Here is a 21117-nt window from a genome sequence, read left to right on the forward strand (position 1 = left end):
CTGAACAAATACAGGAGTAGATGGTTATGAGTAGAAGGTTCATCCATTTTCTTACACATTTACGCATTTCAATTATAATTGAATTTTAATTATCTAGAGGATAGATGACTCAAATATACATGCTCCTGCTATTACTACTCACAGCTTTCTTTCATCGTATACTTTGAGTTAACTTTGTAGAGGTCATAGCAGCTCTTCCAGGTAAAACTCAGAAATCTAGGTTGTATTCGGCACAACACTGAGGTTTCATATTAGGAAGTTCAAAGCAGTAAGTAAAGATACTTGTATTAATAAGTAGTTATTAGTATATATTTGAAAGCTTAAAGGCTTTAGTGAATCCTAACAAAGAATAAAAGATGTGTTACTCCAAGTGTGGTTGTCGACCAGCAGCATCAGCATTAACTGTGGGGTGTTGGAAATGCACAGTCTCAGACCCCATTCCAGAGCTATTCAGCCAGAATCTGCATTTTAACAAGACGATTTATAACCACAGTAAAGTGTGAGAAGAAGTAGTTTAGAGAATTTTGTTATACACATAATTTCACTCATATCTGAAATTGAAATAAGTACAATCTGACCGTGGATCATTTTTAGTACTTGAGCTATTAGTGTCTATTTTGAGCCACATTTAACTTACTGACTTTTATTTTGTGACTTTTAAAATTATTATTCTTGCATTTTCCCATATTTTTTCAAACATTTTATTCTGAGAATTTTCAAGCATATGGAAAATGTGAAAGAAGTTTTGTTTTCTAAATTAAAATTTATTTGCCTATCATTCTTAAGAACAATTTTTGAATGAATAATTTATCCTTGGAAGTGTTCATGACTGTGTAAAATTCCAGTGTCACAATTTTCATAGAATATATTTATTTGTTAAAATAATATACAAAATCAAAATTATTTTAAGAAACATATGAGGCTTTAACATATTTTGCAACTTATAAGCAGTTTGTAGAAAACTTTTAAGACCCTTTTCTTAGAAGATTTAGTTGAATATCCAGATACTGTCTAACAAAACGACACAATTATTTTTTAAGATTTTTGTAAAAGAAAAAATTTCTTCTCAGATCTATTCTAAAATAATACATGTATATTTAAAAATATTTTAAACCTCCACCTTGTTCCAGAAAAAAAATTATGGCAGCTTACAGGTATTTGTAAAATATCACTGTAAGATAGCTCTTGTAATCTCCCTGAGAGTATGATTAATATTTTTGTCTACTTCTTTCAAGTTGTTTTGTGTGTATTTCAATATGACTGGGTCATTTTATGTACCATTTTTCATTGTTCTTTTTCTCGCACTTATTTTAAATGGCTATAATAATCGTACCATCTCATTGGCTATTGTAATGGTTTCAACGAGTTATTGCATGTTGGCAGTGCTTGGTTTGTCACATATCTTTGTAAAAGCAGCAGTATTGTTCCTCATTTCCTACTCTTTAGCTCGGTATACAAGACCTTTCTTGATCTGATTCTCAGTTTAGCTAAACTGAGCTGCATGTTGTTCCGCAGATATAAGATGCTTTCTTATTTCTCCAAACATACGGAGCAAACCATTAATACTTCTTTTGCTACTAAACCCTAAGAGGAATTTATTACATGGATTATCATATTGAAAATATTGAATAACATTCACAGTTTATATCTTTTTTTTTTTTTTTTCCGATACGCGGGCCTCCCACCGCTGCGGCCTCTCCCGCTGTGGAGCACAGGCTCTGGACGCACAGGCCCAGCAGCCATGCCCCACGGGCCCAGCCGCTCCGCGGCACGCAAGATCCCCCCGGACCGGGGCACGAACCCGCGCCCCCCGCATCGGCAAGCGGACCCCCAACCACTGCGCCAACAGGGAAGCCCCACAGTTTATATCTTTAAAGGCTACTTCATAGAAGATGCAGAAGTTTTTTTCTTGTTAGTGTTGCTTATGTTTTTCTTCAGTGAAAACTGAGAGCGTATTATGTTATGGTTCTCTGAGTAGAGTAGTCCAGGTATGCAGCTTTCTTATTATTTAAGTTGACGGAGAAGTAGAGGCTGAAGGATATAGTTTTATGATTGTGTAGTATATTCCTTAGATAAGGGATCTCTTAATCTGGGGTTCATAGAACCCTTCTCAAAATGGTCCATGGATAGAATTCAGAGGGGGAGCATCTGTAGACTTGGATGGAAAATAATTGTCTTGTTTCACTAACCATTAATGAACATTTCCTTCAATTATGAATGGTGATGACAGACCATGATAATATTAGCAGCATGGTGACTTATTTACTAATAGAAATTACAGATATTTTCAAGTTGTAATACAGTTGTTGCAGCTATCTTCAGATATTGTTTATGCTCATCTTTGATGATCAGTAATCATGAGGCTCATCACATACATGGTATGTAATCACAGTCTTCTATGTACAGATGGATGCTGGTGCAATGTAGCTGACCATGTATCAGGACGATTGTACACCTAGTAGTTGTTCATCCATGCAGTTGAGCTTCTATATTCTTCATGTCTGTGTTGCTTTCCAGTATTCCCTAAGTACAAAATTCTGTGATTTCTTTGAAAGTGCAACCTGCAAGCACCTGGAAACACTTTAGAACTCTTTCAAAAGTGCTACTTAAGTTCCTTCTGTCTTTATAGCATCAAATTTGAACCATAGATTCACAATCGTTTTTCTTTCTTACATAAACGTATTGAATAAGTTGACCTAGCCAAAGATGAACTCACTGACTTTTGAACAAAAAACTTTCCACAATAGGTTTTCTTTTTTTTTTAATTTTACTTTTTTTTTTTTTTTTTTTTGTGGTACGCGAGCCTCTCACTGTTGTGGCCTCTCCTGTTGCGGAGTACAGGCTCCGGACGCGCAGGCTCAGCGGCCATGGCTCACGGGCCCAGCCGCTCCGCGGCATGTGGGATCTTCCCGGACCCGGGCACGAACCCGTGTCTCCTACATCGGCAGGTGGACTCTCAACCACTGCGCCACCAGGGAAGCGCCTAAATTTTACGTTTTTATTTAAGTATAGTTGATTTACAATGCTGTGTTATTTTCAAGTGTACAGCAAATTGATTCAGTTTTTTGTATATATATATATATATTCTTTTCCCTTATAGGTTATTACAAAATACTGAGTGTAGTTCCCTGTGCTATACAGTTGGTCCTTGTTGGTTGTCTATTTTATATATAGTAGTGTGTGTATGTTAAGAATTTAAGAGTCTTGGAGTACTCTAGTATTTTTTGAGAGATGCCTACCTATACCTTGTAAAGTGAACTATAGGAACTTTAATTACATTTGCAGCAGTATATATTTGTGGATCAGGATTTTAATCACTTCTAAATATAAAAAAATAAAAATATTTGATGTCCAGCATGACATGTTTGATGCCTTCATAAAGATCACTTCATAGTTCAATATTCTTAGTTTGGCTAAGCAACAACTTTCACTTTGCTATGTCTTTTTTTTTTTTTTTTTTTTTTTGCTGTACACGGGCCTCTCACAGTTGTGGCCTCTCCCGTTGCGGAGCACGGGCTCCGGACGCGCAGGCTCAGTGGCCATGGCTCACGGGCCCAGCCGCTCTGCAGCATGTGGGATCTTCCCAGACCGGGGCACGAACCCGTGTCCCCTGCATCGGCAGGTGGACTCTCAACTACTGCGCCACCAGGGAAGCCCTATGCTATGTCTTTTAAAAAAATTTCAGTCTGTATTTTAAATGTATTGTCTTATGCATAATATATTTATAATAAAACTTAAAATAGTTTGAAAACTGCATTTTAATAAAATTTGCTTCCTTTGTAACCCTACATATTTTGACTTAACATGTTTAAAAGTATTATGCTAAGAAGGGGATCCATAGGTTTTACTAGGCTATCGAGGGTATACACGGGACAAAAAATGAGCAAGAATCCCTGCTTTTTTTAAAAAAACCGGATACTATTTATTTATTTATTTATTTATTTATGGCTGTGTTGGTTCTTTGTTGCTGCATGCAGGCTTTTCTCTAGTTACAGTGAGCAGGGGCTACTCTTCCTTGTGGTGCGCGGGCTTCTCATTGTGGTGGCTTCTCTTGTTGCGGAGCATGGGCTCCAGGCACATGGGCTTCAGTAGTTGTGGCATGTGAGCTCTAGAGTGCAGGCTCAGTAGTTGTGGCGCATGGGCTTAGTTGCTCCGCGGCATGTGGGATTTTCCCGGACCAGGGTTCGAATCCATGTCCCCTGCATTGGCAGGTGGATTCTTAACCACTGCACCACCAGGGAAGTCCAAGAACCCCTGCTTTTGATAATCATTCCCCTAAATACCATTTGTCTAAGTCAAGATATGTTTTTGAGTAGTTCTATTACTGGGCATTTGTATCTATAGTATTATTTATAAATAACGCTGATAGAAACAGGAGCTACTGATTCTTAATCAGTGTTATAGATCTCCTCTCCACATTGCCTAACACAGTGCCTTCATGCATATGAGTTGCCCTATAGCTAGCTGTTTAATGAATGAATGAGGAAGACAGTATACAGTGCTTTTTAAAATAGTTTTGTTATTTCTGGAAAAGTGTTTATGCTTTTTTAAAATTATCTAGAGGATAATTAAATTTATGCTTGGTATAAAAACTTCACACAGTATAGAAACCTGCACAGAAGAAATAAAAATCACCCAAAAGGCCATCCCCAATCATTCTTAACACTTTAATGATTTCTACAAATCTCCCAGACATGTGTACCTACAGGTATACATACAAACACACCCAGTTTTATATGAGGGAGTCATACAATCATGCCTCATCATAATTTTTTTTCTACTCACTGGATACTAAATGTCTTTCCATGTCAATAAGGTAGGTGTACGTCATTAATTGTATTTGATCATATACTATTTCATTGTTTATATAGTTTACTCTGAAAATTCCCTGTTGATGGATATTGGCATTTTTTCATATTTTTTTACTATTTTAATTAATATTATAAAAAACTATGCTGTAATTAACATGTTTGTACATAAAATCATTTTATACTTGTGCAATTATTTCCTTGGCTAAACTCCTCAGAAATGAGTTTGCGTATTTTACGTTTGGAAAGTATTGCCAGTCTGCCTTTTGTAAAAGTTGCTTTGCATTACACTCCTATGAACACTACTGAGAGTTCTGGCTTTCTCATAATGCCTTTGGTGCACGAAGTTTTAACCGTCTTTTTTATTTTTATCAATTTGAAAGGCAAAAGAAACTATATCATTCCTTATTTGTAATTTTGACTGGTTGCAAATCTTTTCATTTGTTCTACACCCATTCATATTCTTTTACACATTGTCTCATTATGTTCATATATGGGTGTGTGTTTGTTTCTTATAGAATTATAAGAACTTGTGTATCACACATATTAGCACTTTGCCATATAGTGTAAATAATTTTTCCAGTTTGTATTTTAATTTTGTTTGTGCATTTTTATATGATTAACATTATTAATCATTTACTTTATAGTTTTTCTTTTGGTGATTTATTTAGAAAGGCTAGCCTCACCGCAGGTGGTGTTGCTCATATTTTAGTCTAGTATTTTTGATTTTTACATTAAATCTTGGATTTTATCTGGAATTATTTTCAGAGAAGTAGTGAGGAAATTAATAATATTTATTTGTGTATGGATGACCAGCTAGCCCCAATATGTTTTAATTCCATCATCTGTCTTTTACCTAGTGAATTAAGATATGCCATTTAGTATATATTTATTATACGTACTTGGATCTATTTCCCGTCTCTCCAGTCAATTCCATTAGTCTTCCTGTCTCTTCTGGTATCGGTATCATACTGCCCTTTTCATGTGTATTTCTTGAAGTTTTAAAATATGGTAAGACATTCTCTTATTACTTTTTGAAAATAGTATTTTGGGCTTTTTTTCATAGTATTTTTAGTTTCATCTTTAGATAGAACATGGTTTTGAATCTTACCTTAATGATTGGCTCCCAAGTTTGAAAACTGATTCATATTTTCAAATTACAGCTCTTTGAAGCCACAGGCATTTTTTTGCTCAGAAGAGTGCTCTAAGATTGTGATGTGTTGGGGTCACTTGAAAGGAGTTATACATGAAAGGTATAATAGTGAAAGATGCTCCTGGAAAAGTAAGCAGGGATCAGATCATGTAGGACCTTATGAGCCATGTTTAAGGAGTTTGAAATTTATTCCCAGATCTGAAGAGATTCACTGAAGCTTAAGCAGGGGTTGTGACAAGATCCTATTTGTGTTTTAGAAGTCATTTTTTCTACGGTGGAGGATGGATTGAAGAGGGGAAATGACTGGAGAAGAGTAGGGAGACCCTTGTAAGAACATAGGTGAGACAATGCCATGATCACGGAAAAAATTGAATAGATGGTAGAAATGTGATGTGATTGGATGTGAGGGAGATGGCAAGAAAGATGGAGGTGTCAAGGATGAGAAAATGTTCCCAACTGTCTAGAACTGAGTCGAATTTTAATGCAGTTAACATTACTCGTGATTAACATTTCTAACATTATTATTACCATTAGACATTATTATTATATTCATGACTCACATTATTATTAAATTAAATAATGACATATTTACATACATATTAATTAAATAATTACTCACTATTCCCTTTTGTTCATTAAAGGCATGTTTCTCAATCTGAGTGTGAGGATTCCATTTTAATAAGAAATCACATTGTAGACTGCTCATCCCACACGATAGTTGTATTTTTAGCAGCAGTTGACTTCTGCAATGTTTCGAAGGACTTTTAATTTTATTACTAACAACATCATAAGCATATATTATTCATGCTACACATTTTTTTAGGGCTAAATAAAGGTCAAATGGCAATACTGCAGTTGAAAGTGGTGGAACTCTTATAATAACTTTTCAACCTCCCCTCCCCCCACCTCAGGATCTGTAATTCACAGGTTTAGAACTACTGGTCGAAACAATTCTCTGTGAATTTGTTTTGAAGGTTTTAACCTTAGATGTGCACTATTGCCCCTTCTATTGGAAAAGGTAGTTGCAGACCATAGAGTCCTCTTCTTTCTTGAAAGATATGCTATTAGATAGGGGAAACGTGATTAACAAATGTATTTAGCATAAACAAGAATTTGTTAAATGTAACAAGTCAAACATTTTAACTAATCTAGACAAGTTTAGACATGAGGAATTTTAGTGACATTTTTTCTCTTCTGTATCATTATACAAATAATTCTACAACTACGTCACTAGAGGATTTTTTTTATTTCTTCATTTATTTAATATTGAATTAATTGTACTCTATACTGTATAATGTGAAGTATATCGTAAAAATACTTCTTATTCATCAAAGCATTATGCTTTGTGCTCTTTCTGTAATTCATTGAGAGTAGCAGTCAGTAACTTAGAGTGTATGCCTCTTTCCCACTTGTTAAAAATTCAAAGGAATGCCTTATGGAATTATACTGCCACTTAATTTCACCTCTCAGAGTGGTTAGTGTCTACACAACACATTGCTGTGATATAGTAAAAAACCACTATTCATTAAAATTTAATTATAGTTGACTTTTGCTTCTAAAGGCTCTTTATCTGTGAAAACTTCATTATTTTTGTATTCCTGAAAATTTTCTAGAACAATGAGCTTTTATCTAGCTTACGTGAGATGGTTTTTTCTGACATAGAAAACCACTGATGGTTTATTGGCGTTGACCTTCTCAGTCAGTGCTGCTCTTCAGTGTCGAACCATGTGTTCTTAGAATTGTGGAACATTTTTCTCTTGCATAAAACTGGCCAAATATGCTTTTTGTGCTTATGATATAAAGACAAGATTTAAGCTAACTCCCAACAGCAGAGGTTCTTGAAATGTAGAATGGTATACTACAGAATTTAAAGAGTCTCTCCGTGTTCATCATTTTACGTGGATAGTATCGTAACACAAGTAATGACAGATTAAGACATGCCTAGCAGAGGAAAAACTAAATTACACGACTTTTATTAAGGCATAAATAAACCTATTAACCATTATTTGGAATACCAATTAGTAGAAAGAACACTGACAATTTTATTTATCAACATTAAATACAGTTATTAATTACAGACCTGATGAATCTAGCAGTAAGCAGGCCATGTTGGTTATGCTGGGACCTTAAGTCCATTATATGAGAGGGATGATTACCAAAATCCTACGGGGAAATGAGTAATTGTAGTTGTAAAATGTTAATTGCCTTGGAATAAGGCAAGTTATATTTTCTTGTCTGAGAATATAAATAGTGTGACATTAAAGTAATAAGCTTCAGTAGTTGTAAATAGAAAATGAATTTGTTAGGTTTTAAAACAAAGAAAGGAGTGATGATGATTTTTTAGTGTCATAGTGTTCAGTATGAATGACATACTGTAAATATATGCAGATTTTCTTTAGATACATTATTTAGTAGGTGGGCTATTTCTTACATAGTGAAAGTTGATATAGGCGGGGACTTCTTGAATGGATTACTACAGGTGGGTGGGAATGACATAACTGAGAAAATATTTTCATTGTGTTGTGACTGGCAGTGTTGTGAAATGAACAAGAGACAATTCTTATTTTTCTGTGCTTTTTTTCTTTTTCTTTGAAGATCCAAATTCCAGAATTTGTGGACATTTGCTTATAGGAGCAGCCAAGAGTTCTTTTGCAAAACTCATGGATAAAATTAATCTGGCAATGGACAGTATACATTTGCACAGGAGCAGGAGTATTAGATATGTGGAAAAAGATTCCCTGGTTCAGAGGCTGGCCCGTGGACTTCATAAAGTAAACACACTGGCCCTGAAATACGGTCTATGTGGCCACATGCCCATTTTGGTATGTATGCAATTTCATTAAATAGGGATTTTAGGACTTGTAAATTTAATTCCGAATCAAATTTGTTTGTAGTTTATATTAGTTGTACACAAGTGTATGTAGTTTTCTTTTAGATTTCATGTAATAGTTTAATATGATAAATAAAAGAACTTCCAAATAAGTGTCCGTAATAGCAAAATACAAAAGTTCTGGCACGAGTTCTGAATTAACTGTTCTGTACGAGTATACTGCAACAGAATTGTGTGAGACATAAACAATTATCTTTTCTGTTTTCTAGCCATCTAGATTATTTCTTTTCTTCATTTTTCATTTCATATAAGGCAAATTATTGGTCACATAAAAAAATAAAGCCTTCACTTTAAGTTTTAGTAAGAGCTGGTATTGTTTTCTGTATAACCTAAGTTACATTTAATTTGGTAAAATGACCATTGCTATGGACTTACTAGTAAATCTGAAGTGACTTTTTGTAAAATTGCTCTTATTTGACAATAGAAAAGCACAGCATCATTACAGAAGCAAATATTTGGATTTACACAAAGACTGCACACAGCAGAAGTGGAGCGCCGCTCACTACGCTTAGAGGTCACAGAGCTGAAACGAAATGTGAATGAACTGAAGAAGGAGCTTGACAAAACCCAGGGTCTTCAGATGCAGTTAAATGAAGTTAAGCAGTCAGTAAGTATATATGATTTAAAAACTATGGCTTTGGTGAGTTCTCCTCTGATATAAAATATGTATGATATACATATGTATATAAAATATCACAGGGCAAATATATATGTTTGTTTTCCTTAACTTTTTATTATGTTTCCTTTTTCAAATAATCAAATCCCATTAATAGAATTTCTTTTTCTTTAGAAAAATTCCCTTCTAAAATTCCCCAACAGTAATGTATTCTACATTTCAAATTTGCTAAGAGACTAGAACTTAAATGTTCTCACCACAAAAAAGAAGTAATCATTATGTGACTTAATAGAGCTAGCTAGGGCTGCAGTGGTAATTGTTTTGCAAGTTAGAAGTGTATCAAATGAATACATTGTACATCTTAAACTTAAGTAGTGTTGTGTGTCAATTAAATAAAAAGCACAGCATCATTAAAATCATCTCAAAAAACATTGAAAAAAAAGATTTATTCCAGATGCTTAAAGGAGTACTGATTGTGTCAGCAGAGCTTATAGCCCTGTTAAAATGTATACTGTGACTGAAAGAAATGATTAAGAAAGAAAATGATTAAGCTGTAGTTAGGATGGTTAACTGCTATGGCAAATAAACTTTGGTTGAGTAACTGGCTCGCAGCAAGAGCAAAGAATGTGTTCCAAGAAATGTTTAGTGTGAATTTCTTCCACTGAAGTGTAGAAATAAAAATAGGATTAATTGAAATAATAATTGAAGGAATGATGTATGTAATTTTTATATTTGACATCCGACTATGTAGTATAAAGTTATAAAGTGATGATTTCTAACATTTAATGATCATATTGAACATGTATCAGGCACTGCCCCTAAGCACTTTAAGGTATTGATTCATTTAGTCCTCTCATATCAATAATAATTCAATAATATTATTATCCATTGTTTGTTTTTTTTTAACAGATGAGGAAATGTAGGGCACAGAACAGCCAAGTAACTTGCCGAAAGTCACACAGTTAGTATGTGGAAATGACAGGATTTGAACCTCGGTATTCTGACTCCAAAACGCAAACTTTTAACCACTTCACTAAAGTGGTTAATGTTCGTATCCAGCTATGTTAATAAAGGATCGTTTTACTAAAAACAGAATAGATGGGAAAATGATGCTGTTTTCCTCTTTAAAAATCAGAGAGTGTGCCTGCAACCATCATCTTTCATTTATTTCAGGCAAAGTATACAGGAGGCAAACAAAATAGCTTCTTATAGTTCATCTAAAATTGTAACATAAAGGGACACATCCTGCCCACCAAAAGTTATTTAGTACCTGCACTGTTTTGGAATATCATGTTCATCTACTGACAGGTGTTCTTTAATAGCTAACTCCCATGATCATCTACTGACAGTTGTACTTCAATAGCTAACTCCCATGATCTTTTTATTGTTTTTGGTTTATTAGCTCCCTACAACTGCTTTCACACACTATCTGTTTCTTATTCTGCATTGCTGTACTTGTTTGACCCTATTTAGTCACAGAAGAGTGAACAGAATTGCGCCAGTCTCTGGGAGGGATATATGGACAAGAGAAAGTCTAACATTAGCTAAGTTTTTAGGTAAAGGAGAAATTTTGGAAGAGTGGGAAGAAGTCCTGCAAAATGACGGGGATCTTCATTTATAGAGGCCAAGTAGATTGCAAAGAACAGAATGTTCTGATGGCAAGGAGTGGTAATTTAAAACAGAATAACAAGTAAAAGGTAGAAGAAGTACAAAAATACTTGTTCACAAGACCCAGAGAAGTGCTGTGCCATTAGCGAATAGAGGGATGTTAAAAAGTTGACACCTCAAATTCTTTTCAACAGTGGGAAAGTTGCCAATCTTAAATAGATTTATATACACTTAGTGTGATTAAGAGACCTGCGTGGTTTCCTTTAGTTTTCCACATATATTTCTCAGGTTACCTACCATTTGTGAAACATTTCTGTTCTTTGTACCTCAAGATCAAGGTGTCTCTTGCCATTTGTTGTAACTAATTTTTGTTTGTTTAAGAGTTTTGCACAGGAGATAATACAAGTATGTCCTGTCCTGGATTCCATACCCCTTAAGAGATGGCCCCTCTCTAGAACTGTCAGTTATTCCAGAGCAGATGCCGTCATGATATTGTAAAAGTTGTGCAGAGTTTTATTGGCTGGTGTTTATATATGAATAGATATTCTTTTATTCAGCAAATACCTATTGAGAAGCTACTGAATGCCAAGCACTCCTCTGTGTGATGGGTGAGCAAGCTGAAGGAGGTCTCTGCCCTGTGGAGCTCACATCCTTAAATGTGTGGTTGGTGGAAGGGTGCGGACAGGCAGTAAAAAAGTGAACGACTATCTAAGGTGAATTTAGATAATGATAATGGCTGTGAAGAAAATACAAGAAGATGGCAACAGCGTGAGTGGTGGTGGGAGTGAGAGAGGTATGGTGTGGTAAGGACTCTCCAAGGAGAGGGTAGTTTGACCAGGGAAACCTGAATGGTAACATACACTGAACACAGACTTTCAGGTGATCCTTTAAAAGCATTTGAACTTGTTAAAAGCTTTAATTCCCACATCGTTATCTTTATAAAAAGTGCTCATGTATCAAGATTTAAACCGAGCGTTATGGATTTACTTAGAACATGAATATTTCCTGAGATTTTATTTGACTAAAAATTATAACTTTGGGAGTATAGCTGTTGTGCTTTAAAAATCAGAGTGATGTGGGACTTCCCTGGTGGTCCAGTGGCTAAGCCTCCATGCTTCTACTACAGGGGGCATGGGTTCGATCCTTGGTTGGGGAACTGCATGTTGCATGGCACGGCCAAAAAAAAAAAAAAAAATCAGAGTGATGTTTTTTATCTTGACTTAGGAAATTAAGAAAAATGAATTGTACTTTTGTCATCTATCAGTTATTTAGAAATGTTTGTATTCTCTTTATGTTAGCAAATAGAGTTCTGAAGATTAAATGATACAACAATACAGTTAGCTTATAATTAAAATTTTTTTCTTTGTTCAGAAATTGATCACCCATGAGAAGTTTGCAAGTGCATGTGAAGAACTGAATAATGCATTACTACGGGAACAGCAGGCTCAAATGCTATTGAATGAGCAGGCACAGCAACTACAGGAGTTGAATTATAGGCTTGAATTACATTCCAGTGAGGAAGCTGACAAAAACCAAACTCTTGGAGAAGCTGTTAAGGTAGGAAAACATCCCTTGCATAAGGGTTTATTTCTTCCAGGTTTGGGTCTTTGAGGGAATCATGTACATCTCTTGAACAGGGAAGAAATCCCAAGATATGAAATTTTATTCTGTAAGAACTTATAAGGATGGTACTTCCCTGGTGGCGCAGTGGTTAAGAATCAACCTGCCAATGCAGGGGACATACCTAATACAGTAAACAACTCCGAGTTGGTATATAATTTATTATAAAAATAATATATATTTATTCAATACTAATACAAATGCTTAAAATAAAAGTCAAAATTTGTCGAGAGTTTACTGTTTGCCAAGCACTGTGCTAAATACTTTCTAAATACTTATCTCATATAATCCTCACACAACCTCTATGGGATTATTCTCATTTCATAGAAGAGAAAACTGAGATACAGAGAGGCACATAACTTGCACAACCATTAGTAAGTTACAAATCTAGGGAATCAGATTTTATATCTGCCTTCCTAATCACGACATTAACTATATTACTGATGGACAGCATACATAGGCCAAGCTCTGTGCTGCGGTCTCTACGTGAATTGTTTTGTTTCATTCTTAAACTACCGCTATGAAATTGGTACTATTATTGTTCTCACTCCTTTCGATGAAATTGAGAGAGTTCAGTGGACTTGCTCAGGGTCTCCTCGCCTGTAAATGTTGAAACCGGGATTTAGTTTTTTAAAAAATGTATTAAAAATCATTAACCGAAGTTCTTAGGTTAATTAGGTAGATTTAGATTTATTTGTTTCCTTTTCTTTATTATTTTTTTCTTTTTTGCTATTATAAGTAATTCTAAGATAAGCAGCCCTGTAGCTAAATCTTTATACACATATTGCAATTAGTTCCTCAGGATTAATTCCTAGGTAAAGAATTACTAGCTCTATAGCCACATACGTTTTAAAGTGTAAATATTATCAACTGGCCTACAGCAGATTTTTACACACTCTCTTAAAATGCATGAGAATTTCACTTTTTACCCAAGCTGGCTATTACTATTAAAATTTTTTTTGGCCAATTTGATCAATATATCATTGTTACTTGAATTTTATTTATTTGATTGCTAGTCAGGTTGATCATTTTTATAATTATATTGGTCACTAGACAACATTTTTATGCTTCATGTCCCATTAATAGATAAAGTAATTAGCCATGCTTTGAAAAAGCATTTAACTCATATTAGAGTCTTTTCTTTTTGAAATAGCTTGTAGTTGAGTTTAGGTATAGTATCTATCAGCAGATAAAAAAGCTGTTCATATTAATTTCTTTAAAATGTCAGTAGCTTAAATATTGTTTTCGGGAGTGGAGAATTGTTTAATTAATATCTCTTAGTTAGAACTAGCAGGTAATTGTTTAATTACTATCTCTTAGTTAGAACTAGCAGGTAATGTGAAAACGCTCTCTTGTGGGTGGCAGCGTGGTTCAGTGGAAAAAGCACTGGCCTTGGAACAGGTATTTTCAAATTCAAATCCCAGTACTGTCACTTGGGCAAATAACCTTTCTGAGCCTCAGTTTCCTCTTCTGCAAAATTAGGCATCATAATACTTAAAGCTACAGAATTTTTATGAGAATTAATTAAGATACTGTTTGAAAAGTAAGTATATGCTTGATGAATATTCTTTTGTGCTTTTCAATAATACTTAAATAGTTTTTTTGTGTGTCCTGTGTATAACTTCTTTTAAAAAATAAACTGTATTGCTGCTGCTTCTGTATAAAAATAAAATAAGATCAGGAATAGAATATATGGAAAATACAAAAGAGAAAACAAGTTATTCATAACTTATCTAACAACACCACTGTTTACATTTTGGGGTTTTGGTCTCAGGTCAGTAGTGTCTAAGTAGAAACTAAGATGAAATTTTCTCTGGAAGGAAGCTTGCCTAATTACGTTTCTTCAAGAGCTTCTGCAAGCTAAACTCAACCAAGTAACCGGCCTGTGAATAAAGAGATACATTAATCTTATACTTAGCCACATTGCTAAACTTCTTTGTAAATTCTAATAATACTTTATCTGTACTTTCTAGGGTTTTCTATGTAGACCATCATATTATTTCTTCTATAGTACCAGTTTTGTTTCTCCTTTCCAAATCTTAATCCTTTAATTTACTTTGCCTTCCTTATTGTAATGGCTAGGATACAATGCTGAAGAGAAGTAGAGACAACAGCCATCCTTATCTTGTTCTCAATCTTAACAAGAATTTTTCTAACATTTCTCCATTAAGAAGGAAGTTTGGTATAGGTTGCTATAAATTGCTATAAGTTGATAATCCTTATCGGCTTAAGGGAGTTATCTTCCTAGATTATGCACAATTTAAAAAATCATAAATGGATGTTGGATATTATCAATACATTTTTATGCATCTACTGAGATAATCATATGATTTTTCTCTCTTATTCTGTTAGCAAGTTGAAATATATCAGGAATTGGCAAACTATGGCCCATAGCCTGTGTTTATATGGCTTGTGAGCTGATAATTGTTTTTACGTGTTTAAAGGATCATAAACAATGAAAAATCAAACAAAACCAAAGAAGAATAAGTGACAGACTGCATGTGACATACAAAGGCTAAAATATTTCCTTTCTAAAGTTTGCTGACCCTTGAATTATTACATTATTAAGTATTCTAATGTTAAGCCAGTGTTGCATTCCTGAAATAAATCCAACTTGGTTGTGGTGACATTTTTTTAATACTTTGCTGTGCTCAGGTTTTAAATTTTTCACCTATGGCTTTTAAATCTATGTTCCTAATCGTAATCATCTTGTAATTTATCTCTCTCATACTGTCCTTGTCACTTTTTGGTATCAAGGTTTTGCTATCATGAAAGGACTTCTCACTCCAAACATGTGGAGTAGAAACTGGATAAAATATAACAAATGAATTGTGGGGTATATAGCCAAGCTTAAAACAAAGTGAGAAAAATGCTCATGTACTAGAAATAAAAGGGATATCTAAAAGCAAATGGTGAGAGGAGGTAAAGTCTAAATGGCTCATTGGGCTGTGCAAATCTATTTGGAGGCTGAAGTTGATAATCATAACATTAGGGAAATCTAGGCTTCAAGCCCTATGGACTAGAAAAGAGCTGCCTGTGTGAACCTTAGGGCCTGGAAGGGCTGCCCTACTATGAAAATGTGGCCTAGAAAGCCCCTACCTACCAGCTACAGGGGATTTGATAGTTACTCTGGATACAGAGTAGGAAAAAGTCACAAAGAAATTGGAACCCCAGGCTGTGCTACACGTGGATGTAGGTTCTTAGTTTATGCTACTTTTATGTCCAAGGATTTAGCTGAGAAATTATCTTCAAAATGGTCCAATCCTTGTAGAACCAGCATGACCTTTTAGAGGTAAACTTGAAAATATTCAGTGAGCAATGTTTCTGTAGCTCACAGAACACACAAAAGACTTTTATGCAAAATTCAATATTACAAAACATGTAAAGAAATGAGTTGCACATCAATTGAGAACATTTACATCTGAGATGGTAGGAATACTTAAAGTACTGGCAGGTGCTTTAAAAGATACTTGAAGTGTTTTTTAAATGTTCTAATAAAGTATGGGTAGATATAAGACAAGAAGTGAAAATATAATCATTGAAATTAAAAACTCAGTGAACGATTTGAACGTTGGGTAGACATTAGTGAAAAAATACTAGCGAATTGCAAGTTAGCTGAGGAAAAAATATATTAATACATGGCTCAGTGCATTTTGACAAAGGTATACATATGTCTAAGTACCACCAGAGTCAAGATATAGGACATTTTTTTTTATCCCCCAAATTTTCCTTGTATTCCTTTCCACTCAATTCCCTTTTTTTTTTTTTTTACACTCTCCCTGCTCTATCCTGGCAGCCACTTATTCAGTATCACTTTAGATTAGATTTGCTTTTACTAGGGTTTCACATAAATGGAATCAGACAATATGTACTATTGGTATCTGACTTCTTTCATTTGGGGTAGCATTTTTGAGATTCATCTATGTTGTTTCTTTATATCGTTGAATAGTATTCCATTACGTGGATATACACCAATTTGTTTATCCATTCACCTGTTGATAGACATTTAGATTGTTTTCATTTAGGGCTATTATGAACAAAGCTGCTAAGAACATTCTTGTACAAATCCCTATGTGGACACATGTTTTGACTACTCTTGGGTAATACCTAGGAGTGGAAGTTCTGGGTTGTATGGTAAGAGTACATTTAAAATTTTAAGAAATTGCCAAAGTCTTTTTCCAAAAGGGCTGCACGATTTTGCATTTCCAATAGCAGTGGAATATGAGTTCCATCGGCTTCGTATCCTGGCGAGTACTTGGCACTGTCAGTCTTGTTAAGTTTATTTGTTCTAGTGGGTGAGTAGTGGTATCTTTTTTGGTTTTATTTTGCATTTCACTGATGACTAATGATGTTAAGCATCTTTTAGTATACTTATTAGTCATTCATATGTCTTCCTTGTGAAATATATGTTCCAGTCATTTGATATTTTAAACTTTGGGTTGTTTGTTTTCTTATTCCGTTGCAAGAATTCTTTCTATTTTCTGTGTACAAGTCTTCTGTCAGGTGTGTATTGAGAATATTATCTTCCATTCTATGATTTGCCTTTTCATTTTCTTAACAGTATCTTTCAAGTAGAAGTTTTAAATTTTGAAGAGTTTTAAATGTTACGGTTCATTTTTATCTTTTACATAAGAAATGTTTGCCTACTCTGATGCAGAAAGATTTTTGCCTGTGTTTTCCTTTAGCAGATTTATTTTTTAAGGTCTGTGATTCATTTTGAGTTAATTTTTATATATGGTTTGATGTAAGGGTTGAATAGATGTTGAGTTGTTCCAGTGCTACTTGTTGAAAAGATGATCCTTTCTCTCTACAGTTACCTTGGCCCCTATATTGAAAATCACTGTGTGTGTTTACTTATTTACTTTTGGACTTTATTTCTGTTTCAGGCATCTGTATGTCTGTCTTTATGCAAATTCTATATTGTTTAATTTACTGTGCCTTCATAGGAAGTCTTATAGTTCATATCGTTGAGGTGCTGTAAGTTTTGCACTTTTTTTTTTCCAAAAATTGTTTTGGCAGTTTAAGTCCATTGAATTTCCATACAAATTTTAGAAGAAGCTTGTCAGTTTTGTGTAAGACATCAAATTTATTGGTATAAAGTTGCTTATAATACTTCATTCTTACCCTTTTTTTCCTTTTTTTTTTCTTTTTGGCCATGCTGCACGGCTTGTGGGATCTTAATTCCCCCACCAGGGATTGAACCTGCACCCTCAGCAGTGAAAGCACACAGTCCTAACCACTGGACCGCCAGTGAATTCCCTCATTATTATCCTTTTAATGTTTGTAGGATCTGTTGTGTTAATCCCTCATTTATTTCTAAACCGGTAATTTGTGATCTTTCTTTCTCTCTTTTTTTTCTCTAGTTAGAGGTTTATCAGTTTTGTTGTTCATTTCAAAGAACACATTTTGGCTTTGTTAACTTACACTACTGTTTGTTTTCTATGATACTTGTTTCTGTTCTTATTTTTATTATTTCCATTCTTATGTATACTTTGGGTTAGGTTATCTCTTCTTTTTCTAGCTATTAAGGGGTAAATTTATTAGGTCAGAGATCAGCAAAGTATCACCCAAGGTCAAATCTAGCCCACCATCTGTATATAAAGTTTTACTGGAATGCTGCCATGCCCATTTATTTACATATTGTCTATAGCTGCTTTTGTCTTACAGTCTTTGAGTTGAAACAGAGACCATATGGCCTGCAATGCCTAAAATATTTACTACCTAGCCCTTTAGAGGTATTGAGTATTTTTCAGAACTTAAAAAAAAAAACCTCTGCTATTGGCTAATGAGGTATTCCTCTTCGTTTTATTTTTTAGGTGTTGCTCTAGTGTTTATAATATGCTTCCTTCACCTAGCACAATCTGTCTTCAAATGATATTATACCACTTTATGTATGACATAAGAATCTTATAGCATTATACTTTTATTTCTCCTCTCCTTTTCTCTTCATTGTTGTTGTCATAGATTTTACTTTTACATATGTTATAAATCTCTCAATTCATATTATTATTTTTGCTTTAAATAGTAGATTAAAATAAATTTATTTATTTATTTATTTTTGGCTGCTTTGGGTCTTTGTTGCTGCACACAGGCTTTCTCTAGTTGTGGCGAGCGGGGGCTACTCTTCGTTGTGGTGTGTGGGCTTCTCATTGTGGTGACTTCCCTTGTTGTGGAGCACAGGCTCTAGGCATGTGAGCTTCAGTAGTTGTGGCACACGGGCTCAGTAGTTGTGGCTCACAGGCTCAGTAGTTGTGGCTCGCGGGCTCTAGAGAACGGGCTCAGAAGTTGTGGCGCACGGGCTTAGTTGCTATGCGGCATGTGAGATCTTCCTGGACCAGGGCTCAACTCCATGTCCACTGCATCAGCAGGTGGATTCTTAACCACTGCGCCACCAGGGAAGTCCCTAAATAGTAGATTTTTAAAGAAATTAAAATAAGCAAACAATTGTCTTTCATCAATGCCCACATATTTACCATATTTGAACCATATTTACTTTTTATGACTTATATTTTCATCTAGTATCATTTTCCTTCTGCTTCAAGAACTTCCTTTAACATTTTGTGTAGTACATGTCTTTATTTCTGGGAAGTATTCAGTACTTTACCTTATGGGTAACCACGCTCTGAGAACCACTGGTGTAAAGTTCTTGAGAAGACCTGGGAAAGATAAGAGCCAGAGTACAAGTGGAGGGCTGGCTTTAGATAGAAGGGACACCTCCTTATTATATATGTAGAAAAAGGGATGGTTAGATGAGGGCAGTTATTAGTAAACTTTCTCACTGATGCTTCTTTCTTTGTGAAGGAGGCAAACTCATACGCTTTGAATATGGAGGGAATTTGGAGGAGGAAGGCAGTTGGAGAGTAGAGTAGATTTGAAATAGTCATTGTAGAGGGTAGGGAGACCAAGTCAACCATAGAAATATGACCAATGTGCCAGTAGAAATATAATTGGAGGGCCCCTTTGAGACTGATCATTATGGTTAAACAGTAAATATGAAAGGGTATTTGTTTGATATCAGAGAGCAGGCTACCTGAATCAGTGCTTTTGGAGGCAGAACAAGTTATGGGATAATAAAGTTCAGAGTTTGAGTATGGAATGGGGTTAAGTAGAGGCCATGAAGAGGCCAAGGAAATGGAGAGGTCATATTTTTAGATGTGTTGCCCATATTATCTTTCAGGTTACCCAGATTGATGGAGTAGGTATTGGAGTGAGACAAAAGCTATGAACCTGTTACATGTAGCTGAGAATCAGCATAAGCGTATTTTTAGTGAGTAGTATTTCCAATAGATGTAACTGAGTCTAGCGTCTGGAGCTACACTAACATGGTAGCCACATGTGGCTAATTAAATTAATTAAAATTAAAAATTCAGTTCCTCAGTCACACTATCTACATTTCAAGTGTGCAGTAGCCTCATGTGGCTAGTGACTGCCGTATTCGCAGCACAGATATAGAAAATACCTGTCATAACAGAAAGTTCTATTGGACAGAGCTGGTGTAGAGGACAGGTGCATCTAGGCCTTTAGCAGGCCCTTTAGGCATGGAAATCGAAACTTAACTGTAATATTCTTTCCATTAGGCAGAAACCTTTTAGAGCCAAAGGGCTTAGGAGAGACAAGCTCTTCCTATTGCTGATCTTGAATGAATAGAACTAGTTTAATAAATAGTTATAAAGTTCTCTAAGAACTCTTAAGTCAGTGAAGGGGACGTACTTTGAAGGCAGGAACTATAATTAGTTAGATATAGCACATCTCTCTATTGTTGGGACTATAGACAAATGAATATGGAAACGTCATATGGAAAAAAGTAGAACAAGTTAAAGATTTGTTTATTTTTATTTTTTCCCCATTCCCCTAATCTGTTCCTGAGATATTTTATATTGTTGACCTGGTCGATAGTACCTTTAGTGCTACTATACTTCTGAGGCAGTTTTGTTAGGCAACATTTCTTTATTTAATATGGGTAGTTTGTAAAACAACAAAAGCTATGCATCTAATGTATTTTTTTTCTTGACTTAAAGTAAGCTTGTGTTTAAATTTAGTAACTACTTAAACTAAGCATTTTATCTGGGATCCTGCCTTTCATATTTTTATGTTTAATAGAACTCAGCTTCTATTTAATGGTAGACACTCTATATTAATGGAGTAGGTGAAAAACTGAAATAAAGTGTTACTTTAATGAGAGAGTGAACCTGTGGATAAAATACTTGCAGGAGCTAATACAGAAATGTGTACCTTAAAATGGGTTGCTGCTGTGACAATACCTAAAAGTATGAGGCACTGGCATAGAGATGAGGTGGTTTGTGAGGAAATTGATATCAGAGGTGTAAAGGTAGAAATTCATATTAAGCTGTGACAACATTTGATAAAACTGTACTTGTGATAATTTAAGAAGAAAACTTCCCCTATAGTTGTAGGGGAAGTG

The 21117-nt window shown here is 34.8% G+C and overlaps 1 protein-coding gene across 3 annotated transcripts in view; it reads left to right on the forward strand.

Annotated features, from left to right (window-relative positions):
* Positions 1–21117, forward strand: part of CCDC171 (coiled-coil domain containing 171) — a 348708-nt gene that overhangs the window by 184074 nt on the left and 143517 nt on the right. For all 3 annotated transcript variants that reach the window (XM_082657166.1, XM_082657167.1, XM_082657168.1), the window contains 3 exons: positions 8557–8783; positions 9276–9458; positions 12447–12632. In XM_082657166.1, coding sequence (XP_082513292.1) covers positions 8557–8783; positions 9276–9458; positions 12447–12632 — 596 coding nt within the window. The remainder of the gene's footprint in view (positions 1–8556; positions 8784–9275; positions 9459–12446; positions 12633–21117) is intronic.

This window comes from Grampus griseus, assembly GCF_964374135.1.
Source record: "Grampus griseus genome assembly, chromosome: 6".
NCBI lineage: Eukaryota > Metazoa > Chordata > Mammalia > Artiodactyla > Delphinidae > Grampus > Grampus griseus.